Consider the following 18,349-nt stretch of genomic DNA (forward strand, 5'->3'; position numbering starts at 1 on the left):
AACATGCTAATTCATGTTTAGCAGGCTGCAGGTTCCCCCCCGTAAAGCTGGTCCATCATTTCTTCTTGAACTCGCAGATGTAAACAAGTGGATGTGTTTCTACAGGGAGAGGAAGCAGAGACTGTTGCAGTTTTAACACTTAAGGGGACATTAGTGTCATCCCACACCGGGTGGATTTATTTTATAATATAATAGTAAAATATAAATGCAACTGCGCTTGAGGTTATACAACACTAGCTGTGAGCCTTTGAAGATTTTGTAAAGAAACGTACGAGCATTTCGTTTTCTAAATGTCTATGAGCCAGGTATCGATCGGTTTTTCACTTCCCAATCGATTGGCACAGGTTTGACTGGAACTGTGGTGAGGTGCGGGGGCTGTGAAGGGGCTGTATCCTTGTGGACCGCGTCCTGTTGTAGGGTTCAGTCCCTGAATATTAAAAAAAAAAAAAAAAAAAAAGTCTTAGTCTGTTCTTGTTTGGTGAGCACAGACGGATGCAGCACTCAGACTTTTTCGCAGGTCTTGATCAGTTTTGATTTCGAACCCCCAGTGGTTTTGTTTCTCGTTCACCTCTTTTGGACCCAGGTCTTCCATTTGAAATTGGAGAAGTGCTACTGCTTTTTCTTTTTTTTAGCAGTTATTTGGTAACAGATATTGTGAATTCTATCAACACCAGACCCATTTGGGACGCACTCTGACACTTTGCATGATCATCACTAACGCTGAATGCTGTTGAGAGATATTTGTACTTTTTTCACGAAAGAAAAATGTTCAATGGGCTGGGTTTATCCCGCTGTTTCTATTCATCCCAGGATGTCTGCAGAGGGGTGTAGTACAAAGCAAGTTCAACGTAAGCCAGGCTTTGTTTGTGTGAGCCGGCTCCACAAAACCTTAACTCGCAGTCAGAGATATCATAAAGCTGGTTATCAACTGCCTTTGCTGACCGAGGCTTCCTGCTCCAGGCTCTGTGCACGCTCACATATAAGGAGGCGTCGGACGCGTCATTTGACTCATCTTCCACACAAACTCACTGACTGTTTCCTCAATAAAGAAATAGGGAACACCTCCACATGTTGGCATCACGATTTGCACAAACAGTATAAAGCTTTCTCTCAGCGGAGAATCTTAGAGAGCATCGTCTGGGAAAAGGAGGCGGCCAACACTCAGAACATAGCCTGGTCCGGACCAGATTAGGTTTGCAGAAGAAGTAACCATAGTGATGTAACCAGGTTATAGAGAGCCACCTTTGTGACACTGAAAACTCCGGCTTTAGGATGAACGTACCTTGCCAACCCACTGGTCTCGCTTTGTAGCACACCCCTCATGAACAGTTTTGATAATATTTCTCATTACCCAAATCATTAATAGTCATTAATTCAATTTCATGTTGCAGTTTCAGTCTTGATTAGAGTTTGCAGGTTTTTGGCGTGTTGAGTTTCTGCCTCTACAGATTTAACAACATTGAAATTTAACTTCATTGATTTTTTTTTTCTTCTCCATTTTACCTGGCCTTAAAGTTTGTAAAACTTTTTTACTTTGTAAAACTTTATTTTCTGCGTGACGGTCACATATTAAGGTAATATCATTTCTCTAAACAAGTTCAAAGAGTGTATGTCTTACAAAAACTTCTATTTATGGGGTTTTCTCTGTTTCCATAATTCAAAGATTTTCTTATCTCAGGTTAAAGGAAAATGTGAGAGGAAACAATATTACGTTGTTTGATGTCATCAGTTTACTGTCATGCTGCATGTTGTGTATAATCTTTCAGCTCATTCTGCCCAGTCCATAGTTCATCGCACATGAATACGACTGTCTGTTTTTGTCTCGAAGCTATGAGCAGCACCAAAGCATAATAGGTTAAATTAGCATGTGTTAAAACTGGAATGCATTTGCTGCATGAGATACTAGAAACCCCTCCAATCTTTACTGCTGGTCTGCGGCAGGACTGTCGCTCAGTCACTGCTTTGTCTCTAGCCTGTAACCTCAGCCATAAGAAATAGCTGGACCTCAACACTTACTCAATTACGTAAACAAAGTGTCATTTAGACTCTAATATCAGAACGCAACCAAGGTAAAGCCAGCCATAATTTAAGACTGCAACAGACTTAAAACATCTAATTTAAAAAACAGATTTTCTGAAAATACGTGGCTTCAGGTGCAAGTGCACCCTTGGCTTTATAACACTTACCTACATTAATTGAGCGCCTGAGAGCAAAACAAATGGGGGACACATGTAGTCAGCTAAAATAAACAGAACAAAAGGGTTTTATTTACTTATATTGATTATCCTTGTCCTTTTGTCAAAATTACCTCATTTATCAGGAAAATGTGATGCAAAAACTTTTTTAAACAAGCAATTCTAATATAATCATTATATTTTCCTCTTTCCTGGGGTCAACAATGAAGCAATATGTCTATGAATAGTAAATATGCAATGCCGAACTTAAAAAATAAACTGTATTACAAATATGTCTGTCTCTTTTACTCTTTACTCGTCTCTTATTGCATGCGACATATCTGCACTGAAGCAGATGACACTAAAAGACGTGAATATGTGCAACAAGAAGTAAAATGATTGCATAATGGTCATCCATTACAACAGACGTATAGTTTCATTTGTTTATTCAAACAAATTAATCACTTTCTTTAAGAAAAATAGATGGGGAATCATTACCTTTACAAATCAAATCTATTAACATTTGTACATATAAATAAGCAGGTTTAACTGCACAGTTCCATAAAAATGTTACATCAAAAAGTTATTAAACAGATCAACCATCTCAAAAGTATATACATAGCAAACCACCAATCTGAAATATTGTACACAATGAAATGGTTGGTCATGGAGTTGAAAACTTTAGATTGAAAGCAAAGGTGTATTGTATTACTGATTTTCATGTTTATCTTCACCTACAGTCTAACACTGACTCGGTCTTGGCACTAATAAAAGTGTGAATAATTCATATACTGTACAGAAGAATTGTGTGACAGTATGAAGGCGGATTTACGTGGTTTCAAACATTTTGGTCACATGACTCCTGTTGTCATACCATGACCAGAAGACTAGTTAACAAAGGCAAACCCAATCTTGGCACTCCTGCTTACCTAGCAGCCCAAACAAATCATGCTGAAAACACATCTTAACAGTATAGAGGTGTGGAAAGGAGACACAGTCACCACATGTCCACTGTTGTTGTAATGACACTTTTCTCTCTATAAAGACCGGTGGTGCAGAACTCATTTGGAAGACGACAATAATTAAACGTGAGCTCATCCCTCCACCAATTAACATTTTCACAATACTTCATACAGTTGCAAACACTGATACGCTGCATGTGTCATAGTCTCAGGATAAAACAGGGACAGGACTTTGTAATCATAAGCTGAAGCCATTCATGATGTTTCTCAACACCATTTTGAACACCACAGGTGAGGGAGTCAGAGGTGCAGGAAGTCACTCAGAGCATCATGGGACACCGAGCTCTGCCAGAGAGGCATGTGGAAAAAAACTACCCAAAGCCAGATCCTTAATGCAAACCAATTTCTTTCCAAATATCGTATTAAGAGTGACAAAATATTGTCCTTTAAAAATGCTTTTATTTGTCTATATTTGTACAAATGATGAGCCTTAAAACGGGTGTAAAATAAAAATACATCCATTCAAGTTCACCTAACCTGACTTTTAAAGGCTTCAATTTATGACCCAAATGGACCTGTACTTCATAGTGTAAGAATGGCTGCTACACAAGTCGTTCATTGTTGTAGTTATACCACGTTTTAACAGGGATACCAGTTTGCCAAAAGGGCTGCGGGGGGGCTCCATGGCTTTGTGTGTCTGATAGATTAAAGTTGTGACTCACTGAATGGTGCCAAATACACCCATTTAAATGTAGTGAAAACTATAATGACATTTTAGAAATGCAACCGTTTTCCTGAAAGTAACATTTAGCACTGTGTTACTAGAATATAAGCACAGCGCCAAAGCTTTGTCATTAAAACACTGGTATTCTGTGGCCTAAAACAGGAAAAGTATTTGTAAGTGTTTGTTTTTTGTTGTTTTGATTCCAGGGAGGTTGTCTTGGGCCATATTTGGTTTCTCAGTTCCCGGTCCTTTTTCAACATTTCTTTTAGATTTACTGAAAAAACTAAATTTGTTTTTAAAGGTTATTCTTTCAGCAGTTTGTGCTTTACGTGATATGACTATAGATTCAGTGGAGGAAGAGAGAAGGGACGGCATGCAGCAAAGGGCCCAGGCTGGATTCAAACCTGGGCCACTGCGGTAAGGTGGGACACCCCCACCCAAATTTGTCTTTTTCTAACCAATGTGAATAAATATCACCATATCATATAAGAAGAAAATGAACAAATTTATCACAATTTGGTTTAGTATATCCGAGACTTGACGATGTGCAAGCTGATGATCTTTGAGGGGGAAAAAATTGTTGCTAGTTTTACCTGTCAAAATTATTGCTTCAAAATGTTCTATCAATTAAGAGACAAAAAATCCTCCAAAGAACAATTTTGGCACATACTTCCCCTTTGTTTACAAACTGGTATCCAAACTTTAAATAGTGCTGTATCCGAGTATGAAGAGAGGGTTCCAGTGTTCCTTTATCTTGAGCGCTTGCCCTGAGTCAACGGACACTCCAGTCACAGCTCCTCATCACCTACCACTAACCTAAAAATGATTTAAAAAAAAAAAAAGACAAATAGATTATCCAGTGGTTCAAGTGGTTAGAAATACTCTTTACTTTAGAATCAGTAACGCAAGCATATACTTACTTTCATCGTCAGAGTCGAAGCCAAAGAGTGCTGAGCAGGTGTTAAGGGCTTTGTGTTTGCTTAATTCTTCTAAGCTGCTGAAGGAGGAAAGACAACGGTCACAGCGATGCCTGACCTTCTCCTCGGGGCCGTTCTTCATATGCTGCTCCTTTTCTGGGACAGGGTCCTTCTTCTTCTTGCTGCTCGAGTAAACATTTTTCCGCGGAGAAGCCTCTTCAGTCGACCTCCTCTTGCGCATTGAAAGCAGAGATTCATCCAGGTAGGTGGAGGGTGGCGGTCGGATGAAGGGGGCTTTGACAAAAGTCGCATAGGAAGGATCCTCTGGTTTGAAGGTTTTGTGCTCCGTGATGTGCGGCTCTCCCAGTTTCTGCTGGACTCCCTCAGACATAGTGGACAAATCCTCAAGGTCTCGGACATTCAAGGGGTCCCACTCGACGGGCGTTCTCTTTCGACTGCTCTTACTTGGGGTTGCTGCAGCAGCACCGGTTTGAGAGGTGGAGATCGGAATTTGGTTACTTGTCTCATCCTCGTATCCATTGATGGCAGATTTGCTGTCGTCAGTGGACTCATTACTGACCGTTTTCTCTGAGCAGTTATCAGATTTAGACAGGTCTTGACTGCTGTCTGAGACATTTACTTCACAAGGCAGATCTCCAGTTTTGTTCATTTTGTTGACATTGTCAAGATTAGGGGCCTCAACATGATCAGGGGCGAGGCTCTCCCTCTGCCCCTTTTTACTCTGCAGCCATATCTCCTCAACTTTCACTCTCTGCTTCCATGGAGCTTCATCATTTTGCTTCTTCTGTCTGCTGGGTCCCAACTCCAGCTCCTCTCTCTGAGGTGCTGGAATGTAGTGTCTCCATTCGTGGTCATAGAGACCTTGGAGGCTCGAGAATAGCTTCTCACAGTCTGTGAATGGGCATTGAGGTCTGAATGGCTGGTGTGTTTTGATGTGGTCCTTTAATTCCTGCTGTGTCAAAAAGCGCTGGTTACACTCCAGATGGTAGCAGAAGTGCTGGAGAGGAGTATCGTGACGCTTCATGTGGTCCTTGTAATGCTGGAGAAACTGTATCTGCCTGTTGGGAGCAAAGCACAATAAGTTCTTCAGAACTTCGTTTGCAGTAAAGAATCTTGAGCAAGAATAATAACAGCCTTCTTTGAAACCCTCAGACACATGTTGGTCATGATCCTGTATTTGCATTGTGCGAGTTTGAATTTGCCAATTTACAAATGTCAACCACTGGTTAAACTGGCCTTTAAAACTCAAGAATCCAATAAAACACCAAAACCTTTATTTATCATCCTCATCACCCTCCTTCCGACATGCATTTGCTCATAAGGAAAGTTATGCATTGTTGATGTATTTACAGCTGTTCTGTGCATTAGATGTAGAAATGGGAAACGGGCACTAATGTGGCGAGCTGTACCACATGTTAATACAATGGAAGCTGTCATGTCCAACTTTTCAATAGTCAAATACTTTTTTACATAGTAGAGTGTTTAAACGTGCGAAGATGATCACATGAAACTCTACATTAAGAAGTCTGTGATAGCAGATGTACTGGGTGCGTTACCTGAGGCAGAGGGTGCACTTGTGCTTGGCCCAGACAAAAGTCTTCTCTAGCACCTTGTCTTCGTTAATATGGCATTTGATGGCGTGCTTTGTTAGTGTGGTGCTGATCCTCAGGAACACTCTATCACAGGAGTCCGAGGGGCACAAGTGATACGTGATGTCCACGCCGTAGCCATTTTGTCCTGCTGGCCTCTCCTCCCCCCCTTCGTCTGCCTCCTTCTCCATCACAGATGGATCTCTTACAACTACCAGGCCATCTTTAATGACCACCTGCTCGTCCTTGAAGTCTGCCTGCTTGAAAATATTTGCGTCAGGGTTCTTGCACTTTTTGTGAAGCACAGATGTCTTTTTGATGAGAGTGCGGAGGTTCCTGATGATTCGATCTTCCCTCCTGAGGCTTGACACTTTAGTTTTGCCTCCTTGTCTCTGTTCGGCAGTTTCCTCGTCGGAAATCAAAGTCTGATTCTCAACCTGAGGCTGGCTCTGATTTTTTGCATCATCTACTATTCCATTAGCAGCTACAGTGTCCTCAACGATTGCCTCCTTTTCAGGGGGTTTCTGCTTGCACATCTCATCAATGTGGTCCAGAATGTGCTTTTTGGCAAAGGGGAGCTGTTTAAAGCGTTTTCCACAGAGTACACATCTTAGTTTCCTACTCTTCAGATGTGAGAGAGCATGCCTCATAACATTCAAGCCTTTATAGTCTTTGCGACAGAAGTTGCAGTGGTATGTCAAGTGGGCATATTGCTGAGTACGGAGTACTCTATCCTTCCACGTTCTCTTGGCCGTCACCTGCAGAGATGACATTAAAAACAGTGAAGTCAGTGCTACGAGTTCAACAGAAACATTAAGCACAATATCAAATAAAATTCCAAACAAAAAGCACTTGAACCCCCTCATGTCTACTTTCTTTATCAACATGCTGTATCTGAGCATGTCAGTATAGACTATGCAGTGAGTGTAGTAGTAGTAGTGCTATGAGTAAAGCATGTGTAAACATTCCACTGCAGTATAATTTATTCAAAGCAAGATCCTGCTAATGCATCATCTTACAAGACAAGATAAAGATAAAGATAAATGTACCCATGAATTATGAGGCTACATGATGACATTCCTGAGAGGGTAATTACAGACAAGCAACTGACCTCTGTGCTTGACACTCCTGTTTCCACTGTGGGTTGGGGCTCCTGCTCTGTGTTGCCATTAAGCTCATCTGATGCTGAGGATTCTGGAGGCTGAAGTTTCTCACTGTCTGGCTTTTTGGATTTAAGAGAGTAGCTGTGTAACAGTTCTATTGGACAATCCAGTAACTCTAGGGGGGGACCGTCAAGCTCAGGATCAGCTTCAACAGCAGGAACAGCAGCTTGAGGCTCCCAGGGAGGACCTTCGCAGAGCTTGGAGCCAGAATGTGTTTGAGATTCCTCTTGGTTCTGTTCACTGAGACCGCTGCTACAGACCAAGTCTGCATGTTTCTCAAGTCCATTTTCCTTCTCAAGATCATCCATCTGCTCATATTGATTCTCTTTCCGTTCACCGTTCTGTTCAAGTTCATTCTCCAGGTGAGGCATGTCCTGCTCTTTGTCTTCTGTGTCAGTTATCTCCTCAAATCCAGACTCCTCGTCTGTGAGGGATATTTCATTCTCAGGGTAGGAGAGTTCCACTTTCGATAAAGGCTTCCATCCCTTTTTTTTGCCTTTAACTTTGACCTTCTTCTCTTTAACTGTCTGCACCTGCTCTGTCCTTGGAAGACCCTGCAACCATCGTTTCTTCCGACCTTTCCTTTTCAAAATTTGGCTCTTCACACATCTAGACAAATATTCTCTCTTGCGGTTTAGAGGCAGTTTTGCAGAAGCAGAATTGTCCATGTTAGTGTGATTGCGCCTTAGTGAGTACACAGGCTTATTGCCTAAAGAGGTCGATTTGAGATTGTATTTGATCTCCGGATCATCACCAATGTCTGCCTCATCATCAGATTTGGATTGTTTTCTCCTGCGCAACCTTGTCCCCCATTTTCTCCTCTTCACAAGAGCATTATTTGATGGGGCAGCACGAACTTCTCCCTTTCCATCCTTAGTCTCCTCTCCTCCATGATTCACAAATGGAGCTTCAGTGCACTGGCAGGAGCTTAAACCTTGAGTGCACGAGTCATTCGTGCAATTACTTATTAGCAGTTCTTCACTGGATTCCTTCTCCTCTTCCTCCTTCATCTCACTGAGAACCGCAGCCTTCATGACCTTGTCGCTCATCAACTCCAAGCAATAGGTCCTGAGGGTCAGGAGGTTCCAAAACTCAGGGTCAAAACACAGGCGATCCTTGAGCATCTGGGAAACAAAGATGACAAAACGTTAGGAATAATTAATAATATATCCAGTATATTATTATATTACATAATGTATTTCCCTCTTCACCCTCACCGACCTGTAGAATATGGAAGCGAACACTGGTCCGCACAGGGCTGTTGTGGGGATGTGGCTCCTGGTCTGGATGCATGTAAAGCAGGCAGACAGTTCTGTAAGCTTCCAGGCTGCGTTCCTGGCAGAAGACCAGCAGGGCGCACGCTCGACAGATCTCTAGGTCATGAGGCAGCAGGAAGGCAATGGTCTTGCAGACAAGGGAGCAGGTTTCACTGTCAGCCTGCATGTAACTCAGCTGCAAGGCCCTGGCGCAAAGCTCCACACAGACCTGAACTCCTTCACCCCCCAGCTGTCAGAAAACACACACACTAGTGATTAAAACAAGATAAAATGTTAAGTAGGATAATCAAATGACAAGGGCTAAGATGAAAAACTCTGTATCTGCACTGTATACTTTTTATCTGCTTAACATGGGGGAGTGACATATTTAGTAATATTTAAAAAGAAGATAGTCATTTTTGTCTACATTCTGTCTTCTACACTCTCTGTGTCATCTGGAGGCTCATCAGAGGGTGATGAGTGATGAGTGAAGGATATTTTTATCTGACATAAATCTTCCTCAGGTGTGCTTCAGATTATGTGCACAACATTTTCTTGTCTTTTGGCCTCAGGAATGCAACACGGACAGAGATGATGATGTGGTGTCAGTCGAACCTCTGTGTTGGCGAGTTTGATGAAGGGGAAGATGGCTCTGACGTTAGTAGCAGAGGAAGCCAACTGCAAGCACTCAGCCAAGAAGCCCTGTCTGGACGGATGTGCCCTCAGATGCAACCTGCTCCAGATGAACACCAGGTCCCTGAAGGAGAAAGCGGATGACAATTCAGGACATTTAGCTCAGTTATATGTTAATCAAGCAACAACTGTTCTACTTCCCTGAGTTAGTAAACAGGGTGCTGAATGAATATAGAAAATCAAACTGTGTATCCTGCCAACAAGTCCCCTTACTACACGATCATCACACACATAGTGAGCAAACATTGGGTGATTTACAGAATCTGAAAGCAACATCAACAGCGTTAACACCAAGGAGGACAGTGTGGTGTAAAATGAGTGTGATGTACATGTCTGATATCTTACCAGATATAGTACATGTCTCCATTGTGTAGCTGTTGTGTAAGGAAAGCTTTGCACAGCGACAACAGGAGCTCATCTTTTTCAACACTCTCTGTGTTGCAGATGATTTCCACTGCATCGCGGCCATCTATTTCTGCCATCTGACAAAGAAGACATGAAGCACACAAACAAAGAAAGTCAAAATGCATTACAATCAACTGGGGACACCTGAATACGAGAATCATCGGTTCAAACGGCTGCTCCAATTACAGTGTCCACTCTCCATAATTTAATACAGCATTTTAATAATGAGTTTTGGTGAGTTTCACTTTGGTTGATTAATGTATTTGACTATTAATTTATCATAGTCATAACAACTCTTCAGAGAAAGCATGGAATGCATTTTTTCTGTTTCTCATTTTGAAACTATGTCTGTTTTTTGTTTTTTAGTATCATTCTTTCCATTGACTCCATCTCTGCTATATGAAGCAGCAAACTTATTCATCTACACATCCCCACAATGCCTCCTATCCTCACTTCCCACTTATCTTTCCACTTTTTGCCTCTTACCTCCTTGTGAAGGTGTTCATGCAGTGAGGCCTTGTAAAGGCAGGTCAGGTAGGCCTGATGGAAGTACAGATGCTTTCCCGTCTCATGATTTTCCAGGCAGCTTTTAGCCAGGGCCTTGGCCTCTTGTATTCGTTCACAGGCCTGAAGATAGCGAACCCGCAGCTCAAAGAATACTGCCAACTCTGAGCTCAAGTAGTCATCAACTGCATAGGAGGGAATTACATGAGTTAATGTATATAATATGGGAGCTAAGAGAGGTCACCACTCAGCGGTTGTGTGCAAAACAAACAAGAACAAATAAAAGAAACAGTAAAACAGCAAAAAAAACAACCACATCATCCTGAAACTGCTGAAAGTGCAGCAACCAGAGCCTAAAGTATATCCTATCACCCTGCACTTGGGGCTCCAATGCTGGAGTCATGTTTGTGTACTTTAGGTCAGTGTATGCCATAAAAAACTCTCACTGCTCCTCTCATTATATCTCTCATTATACTAATTACATTTGTAGACGACACAACATCAGAGTTGGGTCACCCACTTGGCAATGTTGTGCTTTCTGTACGTACGTATGCCTTAACAGTTATTAAATATGGTCATGAGCCCACCCTCTTTTGGAGGCAAGTCTGCCTCCTTCAGGATTCGTTGCAGCCGTGGATTCTCCCATGGGCCTCCTGCTTTGATGATCTGCTTAACATGCTGAAGGTAGATGTTCCTGTGCCTCAGGAGCTGAGAGTGGCACTCCTACAAAGAGTGGAGAAAAACTGGTTCATTTCATATTCACAACATAATGACATTTCTACTGCAACAACTGAAATGACAAAGGGTAGAGTAGGAGTAGCAAACACTGAAGAAGTTTTTACTTTGATCATAGAAAGGTGGAGTAAAACTTGCTGTGCTGTACTGGTTTCGGCTTGGTGCTGATAACTTTTACTTTACATTCATAGTTAACTAATAGCAGTCTTGTGTGTTGTGCGAATAGGAACACTAATGATTGAGACAGTGAGTCAGTTTTTGTCACCTGAAAGGAATCCAGGATGTCTTTTAAAGGCTCTTCCACAAATTCTTCTTTGCTGAAAAACAGCATCAGTTCAAAGAAGCTCCTGCAAGACATTGAAAAGAACATTTAGTTACAAAGAAAAACCAGTGCAGTATGGCTGTAAGACAATGAGAGATGGGACATTAAAGTTAGTTATTTAAATGCATTTCCACTAAATCATTTCCACACATTCATCAACAACATTTTTTAGTTCAAAGTTACAAGCTGCTTACAAGGCCAGACTGCTGAGAACAAAGTGGATGTGCTGACAGTCATCAGGGAAGGCAACAGTGGCTTTGGTGAAACTGCAGAGTGCCGTCCGCAGCACCTTCAGCTGAGGGAGAGGAACCTGCCATTGCCCCGTGTACTCCTCAACCAACTGTGCAGGAAGAAGACAGAAACATACAACACCACAAAAACATTCAAATATTTGGTAACTTCAATACAATAATAGTTACTCTTACAGGGACTCACAACCAATTACTTCATTTACTTCAAAAAATTAGCTTATTGTTTTTAATTATTATTTGCCAGCTTAGCATTTGATTTCAAAAATTCGGCCCATACAGACATGGTTTGTTTCTTGAGCATGCCACCTGTAAGTACAGAGAGGAAGGCGTTTTTCTGTAGAGACAAATTTGTAGTTATTAACTTACTTAACTTAGATCGCACTGGAACTTCGATAGCATTTAATCACATTAACAACATCATGTGCCTGCAATGCATCCTGCTCTACTGTAGATTAATCCGCTAACGACATCAATGCTTGGACAGCATGATAAATTGAGGGGCGACCTACCATACGATAAAGGGAAATTATATCTTATTACAGATGATTATTAAGATTATAACCAAATGGCTCTGCTTGGGGAAATAAATTTCCATTACACATCATTGCAATGATTTTTTTTTTTTTAGCACAACATTTTTACTACACCTATTTCCATAGGTACTAAATGTCTTAAACGCTACTATATTGATGATATCTGTCATGTCAGCCAATATCCAATATAAGTCATTTTTTTAATCCTACTGCACGCTGACTGCAGTTAGTTTTCCATCTTAAATTATTAAAACTTTATGAATTGGTAATGGACATTAGTTCTGATTGGTCAGACCACACACACACACACAGTCTGTGATGACTGAGTGTCCATACTGCGGTGTGCTGCAGTATACTGTGATGTTTACAGTTTATCATGCTAGTCCTCTGACTGACATCTCCATGGAAACAGAGACTTCTCCAAAAGGTGGGGTGAGCTATAAATGATGGAATTCATGTTTATCATTTTATTTCATGAGCAAGGCTGAAAACAAACTAATGCGTGACTTCAACAGTGGTACAAACAATGATTGCGCAGTCTTGTAGCTTAAAGTATATTAACCCTCAAGTGAAGCTAAACTTAAGTTCCTGCTGATAACGATGCATGATTGCGAAAATCAGCTTTCCCATTGGTGACTACAGTTAAATCTTTACCTGTTTACCAAACCTGGCCTTTCTTCTCATACTGGCATTTGAAAACAGGCTATGTAGTGTTTTCCTTAATTCTTAAAATCAATAGTTGAGCGAAACACAAGTCACCGGAGGACCAAACGTTATGTTACACCGCTGACGTTAGCTTAGCTTAGCGTTAAGTGACTAGCTATAAAGCTAAGCATTGTTATATGATAGGTAGATATCTCGAAAAACACAGCTAATACATTAAGTTACCCAGGTGGCAGCAGAGTTTGTATCAATCTAAATTTTGTTCACCATTCCTGCTGTGTTTCAGACGGGCTATGCCAGTCTCAGCTGCACGACTGCATAAATAGAGCTAGTCTGGAGGCTAATGTTAGCTAGCCAGACTAGTAGCGTTTGCAATAAACAGACACCGACAAGAAAGACAATGTGACAAAATGGAGTCTGACATACCTCACAAAACTCAGAGCAATAGGCTTTGCTCTTCAGAGACGACTGGTCGCTACAGTGTCTACTACACAAGGTATCCAGGGCTAATTCAAGCCCGTCTGTTTCCAAATCACTCTCGCTGTCCGCCATACTGTCTGCTGTATCCAGCGCATAGTCAGAGTTGCCAGGTTTGTCAGGGAGCATCCTCTTATCCCCCACAATAAAACATTACCAACCTGGCAACCGCTTAATTACAACCGTACTAATAATGTTTTTAAGATTATTAACTCTGCCTTAAATCTGTCTTGGTTAATCAAAATAAAACCAATTGACAAATGAACTTGTTGACAGTCACTGCGCAGACTTGGTTCATATTTATTCATGAGGTCACAGTTCAAATTTCAGAACAAATGGTTGACATTTGTTTTGTCATTTCACCAATTTTCTGTCTGTGAAATTAATTTCACATTGATTAGATGAGTATTGCCTGTTACTGGATTTTTGATATGACACATTTTCAACTATAAGTTGTGTACCGATTTTGATCTGAGAATGAAGGATAGGTCCACGTTTCATGGGTCTAAAAAGGCTGGAGTGTTGACTGACGTTTTGTCACAAGAAGCAGATTTAGAGAGAGAAAAGGGGCAGAAACAACAACACACACACAGACCATGTGCACAGACAGGTCTCATTTTGCAGATGTTAATATTTGAATTCATATTGACTTTTTTTTTTTCACAACAGACTTGTCATAGTAGGAAAAGCACAGGTGCAATACCATTAACAACGGCTCTGTTCTCTTCAAGTGTCAGCAGAATATGACTAAGAAACTTAGACAGCTAAATGGAAGTCAGTCATTGTTAATTTTAATATGTACACCACTGCTTTTCCCTCTGTGACAGATCTGTGAAAGAGGCGTTTTATCTTTAGTTTGTAAAGCCCTCTCCAAAGAGTCACTGTAACCTAAAAGGCAAATTTCAAATGTTGTCACTTAGAATATTACTGGTAATATTAGCATCAGAAAAGAGCATTTGTGCTCTGTGCACATTGTACCTTGTAGCTGTTTGGTGAGAAGGGCAAAAATGTTTTACCCTAACATCATCAATAGTTCTTTAGCAGCATGGACAACTGAGCTAGCGGTGTCCTGTTCTCCTCAGCATGCTGGAGAAAGAGAGCAGACTTTGCCTTTGTGTCTGGTGTCTGTGCTGATGCTCCCTGGGGCGTATGCATCCAGCTATGCTGCTGCAGTTGTTTGTGCATATGGAGACAGACAGGGCAGCAAGCCCCTTACATAACAGCTTTGGGCCCACTGGGTCTGTGAATGCATTTCAGAAACCTGCGTGTGCATGGACATAGACCCTTTGCTATCATAGGCTATAAGTTTTATAGTTTCAAAAATGTTTTGCGTACTTTAGTTTTGGCCATCATTAGTGGTGTACCGGGCAAAATGCAAATGCAAAACACTGCTGAGACACAGACTCTATTCCAGGTAGTGGTCTGTCTCTCTGTGGTTGTCATTTGTCCAGTGAACATGGCTGAAAAGAGTGGGGAGCCCCGGTTTTCTTTCTTGTTCCTTGTTTTCTTCCTCCGATTGTACGGTTTTCCTGAATGGGCTGCCTTAATGGAGGGATAGCATGAACTTCCACTTATATACACTTCCTTGGTGAAAAACCTGACCGACTGATAAAACTGAAGTGACTGGTCACAACATGTGTATCAAAGTAAGGAACCTGCTTAGTCTAGGAATTACAGACTGACGGAAAAAACAGAAAGCAGCATTTGAACATGATCCTCATAACAATAAGTTTGATGACGGAGAGGAAAAAGAACTGTCTTAATGAAGGCTACAAGATTTGAAGGCATCAGAAAAGCTTCGCTGTCACATATGGGCTTGAGTAAATTAAGCATTTAGATATGATTTGATGTTTACTTGTGTGTGTGTGCGTTTTTTGTTACAAGCAAACTGTATTGTGTAGTTGCCATGAAGTAGCCTATGTTCTTTTTAGTCTTTTTATTTATTAGTCATTTATTTGTTTGTTTATTTATTTATTTATTGTATCTGTAACAGGGAGTGATGCAGTTTATCACAGCCAACTCTGGAAACTCTGCAGTCTTTTTATTAGCCACAAGGGGGCGTCATCACATCAGAATATGAAAAATATCTTGTCTATTCATATTTCACAGTCAGCAGACTGAAGTGGCTGTAGTATAATATATCAAATCAACATTCTTTCACACATAGAAATTATCAGGAAGTTTTATTTCCTGTCATTCATGCTGCCATTCATTTCACACACGTGGATGTACATAGAGTTACTGCACTCATATCGCTCACTTACCAAATCTTCACTCAGAAAACTATCATGAACTCAGAGAAGAACAGGAACAGGAACATCAGTCATGTTGACCGTTTATTATTGATTATCAAGACAGTGAGAGATAAAGAAAGAAACAGTGCACAAATACTGGTCATACTGTCAGAGATGTATGTAAGTATATGACGCACCTCGTATTATCTCTTGAGCAAACAGTACACCCTCACACTTGACTCATCCACATATTTCCATCAACGTATCATGTTCCCTCTCGGGGGCAGTAAAGAAATAGTAGTTCTATTCCAAGTGCTGTACTTATTTAGATTAATGTAATGAGTGTTCTCATATTCATTAAACTGATGCTAACTATGGCATGGGACTGAGATGGGACAGGGTGCCAGGATAAATACATAAATAAATACTGTAAGAAATAACTGGAAGGAACATGAAAGGTTGTGCAAAAACATCAATTAAAGTGGCAGTGTCTTACAGAACCTGTAACTCCAAGCCTTCTCCAAACATCAACTATTTCTGGTGAAAGTTCAAACAAGCCCAGTTTTTATATTGGTCCTCAATATCTAATTCAGAATGAGTTATTAATGGTTGGCTATGATTTGGTCCTAGATCATAGAATATATCCTACTGTTAATCATTAAAAATGGTATGTGAGGTTCAGCGTTATTAAAAAAAATATGTAAGGCGGACAATAACTTCCCCCTTTCAGATTGTCAAATGAATTAAACCAATATCTGTATCAGGTTGTTGGAATGTGACTGAATACATGTTCAACAATCACTGAGACAGTCAATCAGATAAAAGTCACCCTTCAAAACATTATGGCCACAGACACAACTTGACATGTTGTGGTATTTTACACATGTTCTATACTTCAGCCAGAAGTTTGGGCTAGATAAGGTGAAGATGGAACAGACATAATGGTCAGCTATTTCAAGACCTTTAAATTGGGCTGATCACTAACGCTCAGAACCCAGACCTTCGAAAGGTCAGCGATGGCCCATGTCGGTGTACTTTCAACTGCACCAATTAAAGGAAATCTCAGACTGTTCTGTTAATGGCAGGACTTGGATTTCAATGTGTACCTTTGCTGCAAAGTTCATCTCTGAGCTGATGCCATTTAGGCTGTTGGTGTGCCTGCTGGGTGTGTCAGGAAATGGGTGTCAATCCCTCTCCTTTAAAGTACATTGACATATGATTAAGTCAGTATTCTCTGACCTCAAGCCTTTAGTATGTCCCCTCCTGGTTACATGCGTATGTGTGGTGGTGTATCTGTATGATGATGCACAATTGTAACCATCAGAGGTAATGACTACACCTAATAAGTCTTTGAAAAGCTTTTTTAAAATCTTCATTAAAGATGGTGTAAATAAGGGGGTTGATCAGCGAGTTGAGGTAGCCCAACCACGTCAGAAAGTCAGCCATCTCCATCGAAGTGCTGCAAGAACTGCAGGTGTTGACGATCACCTCCTTAACAAAAAATGGCAGCCAACAGATGACAAAGGCCCCTATTATCAACCCCAGCGTGGATGCCGCTTTGCGCTCCCGTGAGCCTGAGATCCGTGGTCCTTGGTAAAGCTGGCTTCGGCGTGATTCACTTCGTGACTCATGCCGGCGCGACTTGCACTTTAAAGCTTTCACAGATGCGCGCACCCGTTCACGTGGAGGCTCCTCAGTTGAGGGTTCAGACACAGACTTTTCTGGTGGGCTTATGGGCTCAGGACTTCGAGGTCCCCCATCTGCGTCGCCATCTCCAGCAGGGTAGGATGATGGGATCATGCTCCCATTGGTCATACATGAGTGACGGCTAGCACGGCTGGCCTCCCTGCGCATATAGAGGGTCTGAGCTGCCCGGTATATTTTGTAGTAGAGGATGAGGATGAGCAGCAGGGGGATGTAAAATGCACCGAGGGTTGAGTACAAGGTGAAGGCCATGTGATGGTGCATAATGATGCACTGGTCTTTGTGCTCTGCATCCCCGCTGTAGTGCCGCCACAGTAGAGGAGGAAGTGAGATGAGGATAGACAAGAGCCACACCATCGCCACCATTGCCCCAGCCCTTGCCCCCGTGCGTTTACGAGAATACTCCACTGCATCGGTGATGGCTCTGTAACGATCGATAGCAATTGCCGCAAGGTGCAGGATGGAGCATGTGCAACAGGTGATATCCACACTTAACCAGATGGTGCACACCACCTGACCCATGACCCAGCTCTCTTTCTGGATGTACATGATACTGAAGGGCATGACCAGCACAGCCACCAGCAGGTCGGTTGCCGCTAATGAGCAGATGAGGTAGTTGGCTGGGTGGTGCAACTTGCGGGTTACTGCGATAGCTGTGATCACCAGGCAGTTGAAGAATGTAGTCAGAATAGCCATGACAGACAGGGTCACCGTGAGCAGGATCTTACTGGAAGGGAGTTTAGTGGTCTCCAGTGAGTCATTACCACTGCTGTTTGTGGCAAACACCCCTTCAGTGCAATTGGGGAAATCCATTCTGCAAGTGGAACGTAAAGAGAGTTGTGCATTAGACAAAAAGGGGAGCTTAGGGAAACCAGTACTTCTTTTCAGAAGAAGACAAATAATGTAGAGTAGAGTCAGTATTGTTTGTGACTGCTGTGTATATTACTTGTTACTTATTCTGGTCATAATCTGGCAGTGCTATTAAATTCACTTGTTGCAAGAATCCTACTAATCTTCCCCCT

At 41.6% G+C, this 18,349-nt stretch overlaps 2 protein-coding genes across 2 annotated transcripts; both read right to left on the reverse strand.

The window, feature by feature from the left end:
* Positions 1-4,449: 4,449 nt before the first annotated feature.
* On the reverse strand, positions 4,450-13,464 carry LOC139208410 (zinc finger protein 654-like). Its single transcript, XM_070838082.1, has 12 exons — positions 13,339-13,464; positions 11,660-11,805; positions 11,409-11,490; positions 10,996-11,131; positions 10,391-10,593; positions 9,845-9,981; positions 9,422-9,563; positions 8,772-9,056; positions 7,499-8,674; positions 6,355-7,145; positions 4,781-5,856; positions 4,450-4,676 (listed from the first exon to the last, which is right to left on the reverse strand). The coding sequence occupies exons 1-12, from the start codon at positions 13,462-13,464 to the stop codon at positions 4,672-4,674; spliced, it is 4,305 nt and encodes a 1,434-aa protein (XP_070694183.1). The 3' UTR covers positions 4,450-4,671.
* A 3,360-nt stretch (positions 13,465-16,824) lies between these two features.
* htr1fa (5-hydroxytryptamine (serotonin) receptor 1Fa) lies at positions 16,825-18,140 on the reverse strand. The gene has a single exon (XM_070838445.1). The coding sequence runs from the start codon at positions 18,138-18,140 to the stop codon at positions 16,944-16,946; it is 1,197 nt and encodes a 398-aa protein (XP_070694546.1). The 3' UTR covers positions 16,825-16,943.
* Between the last annotated feature and the right edge of the window lie 209 nt (positions 18,141-18,349).

The sequence above is a fragment of the Pempheris klunzingeri genome, chromosome 10 (genome assembly GCF_042242105.1).
Source record: "Pempheris klunzingeri isolate RE-2024b chromosome 10, fPemKlu1.hap1, whole genome shotgun sequence".
NCBI lineage: Eukaryota > Metazoa > Chordata > Actinopteri > Acropomatiformes > Pempheridae > Pempheris > Pempheris klunzingeri.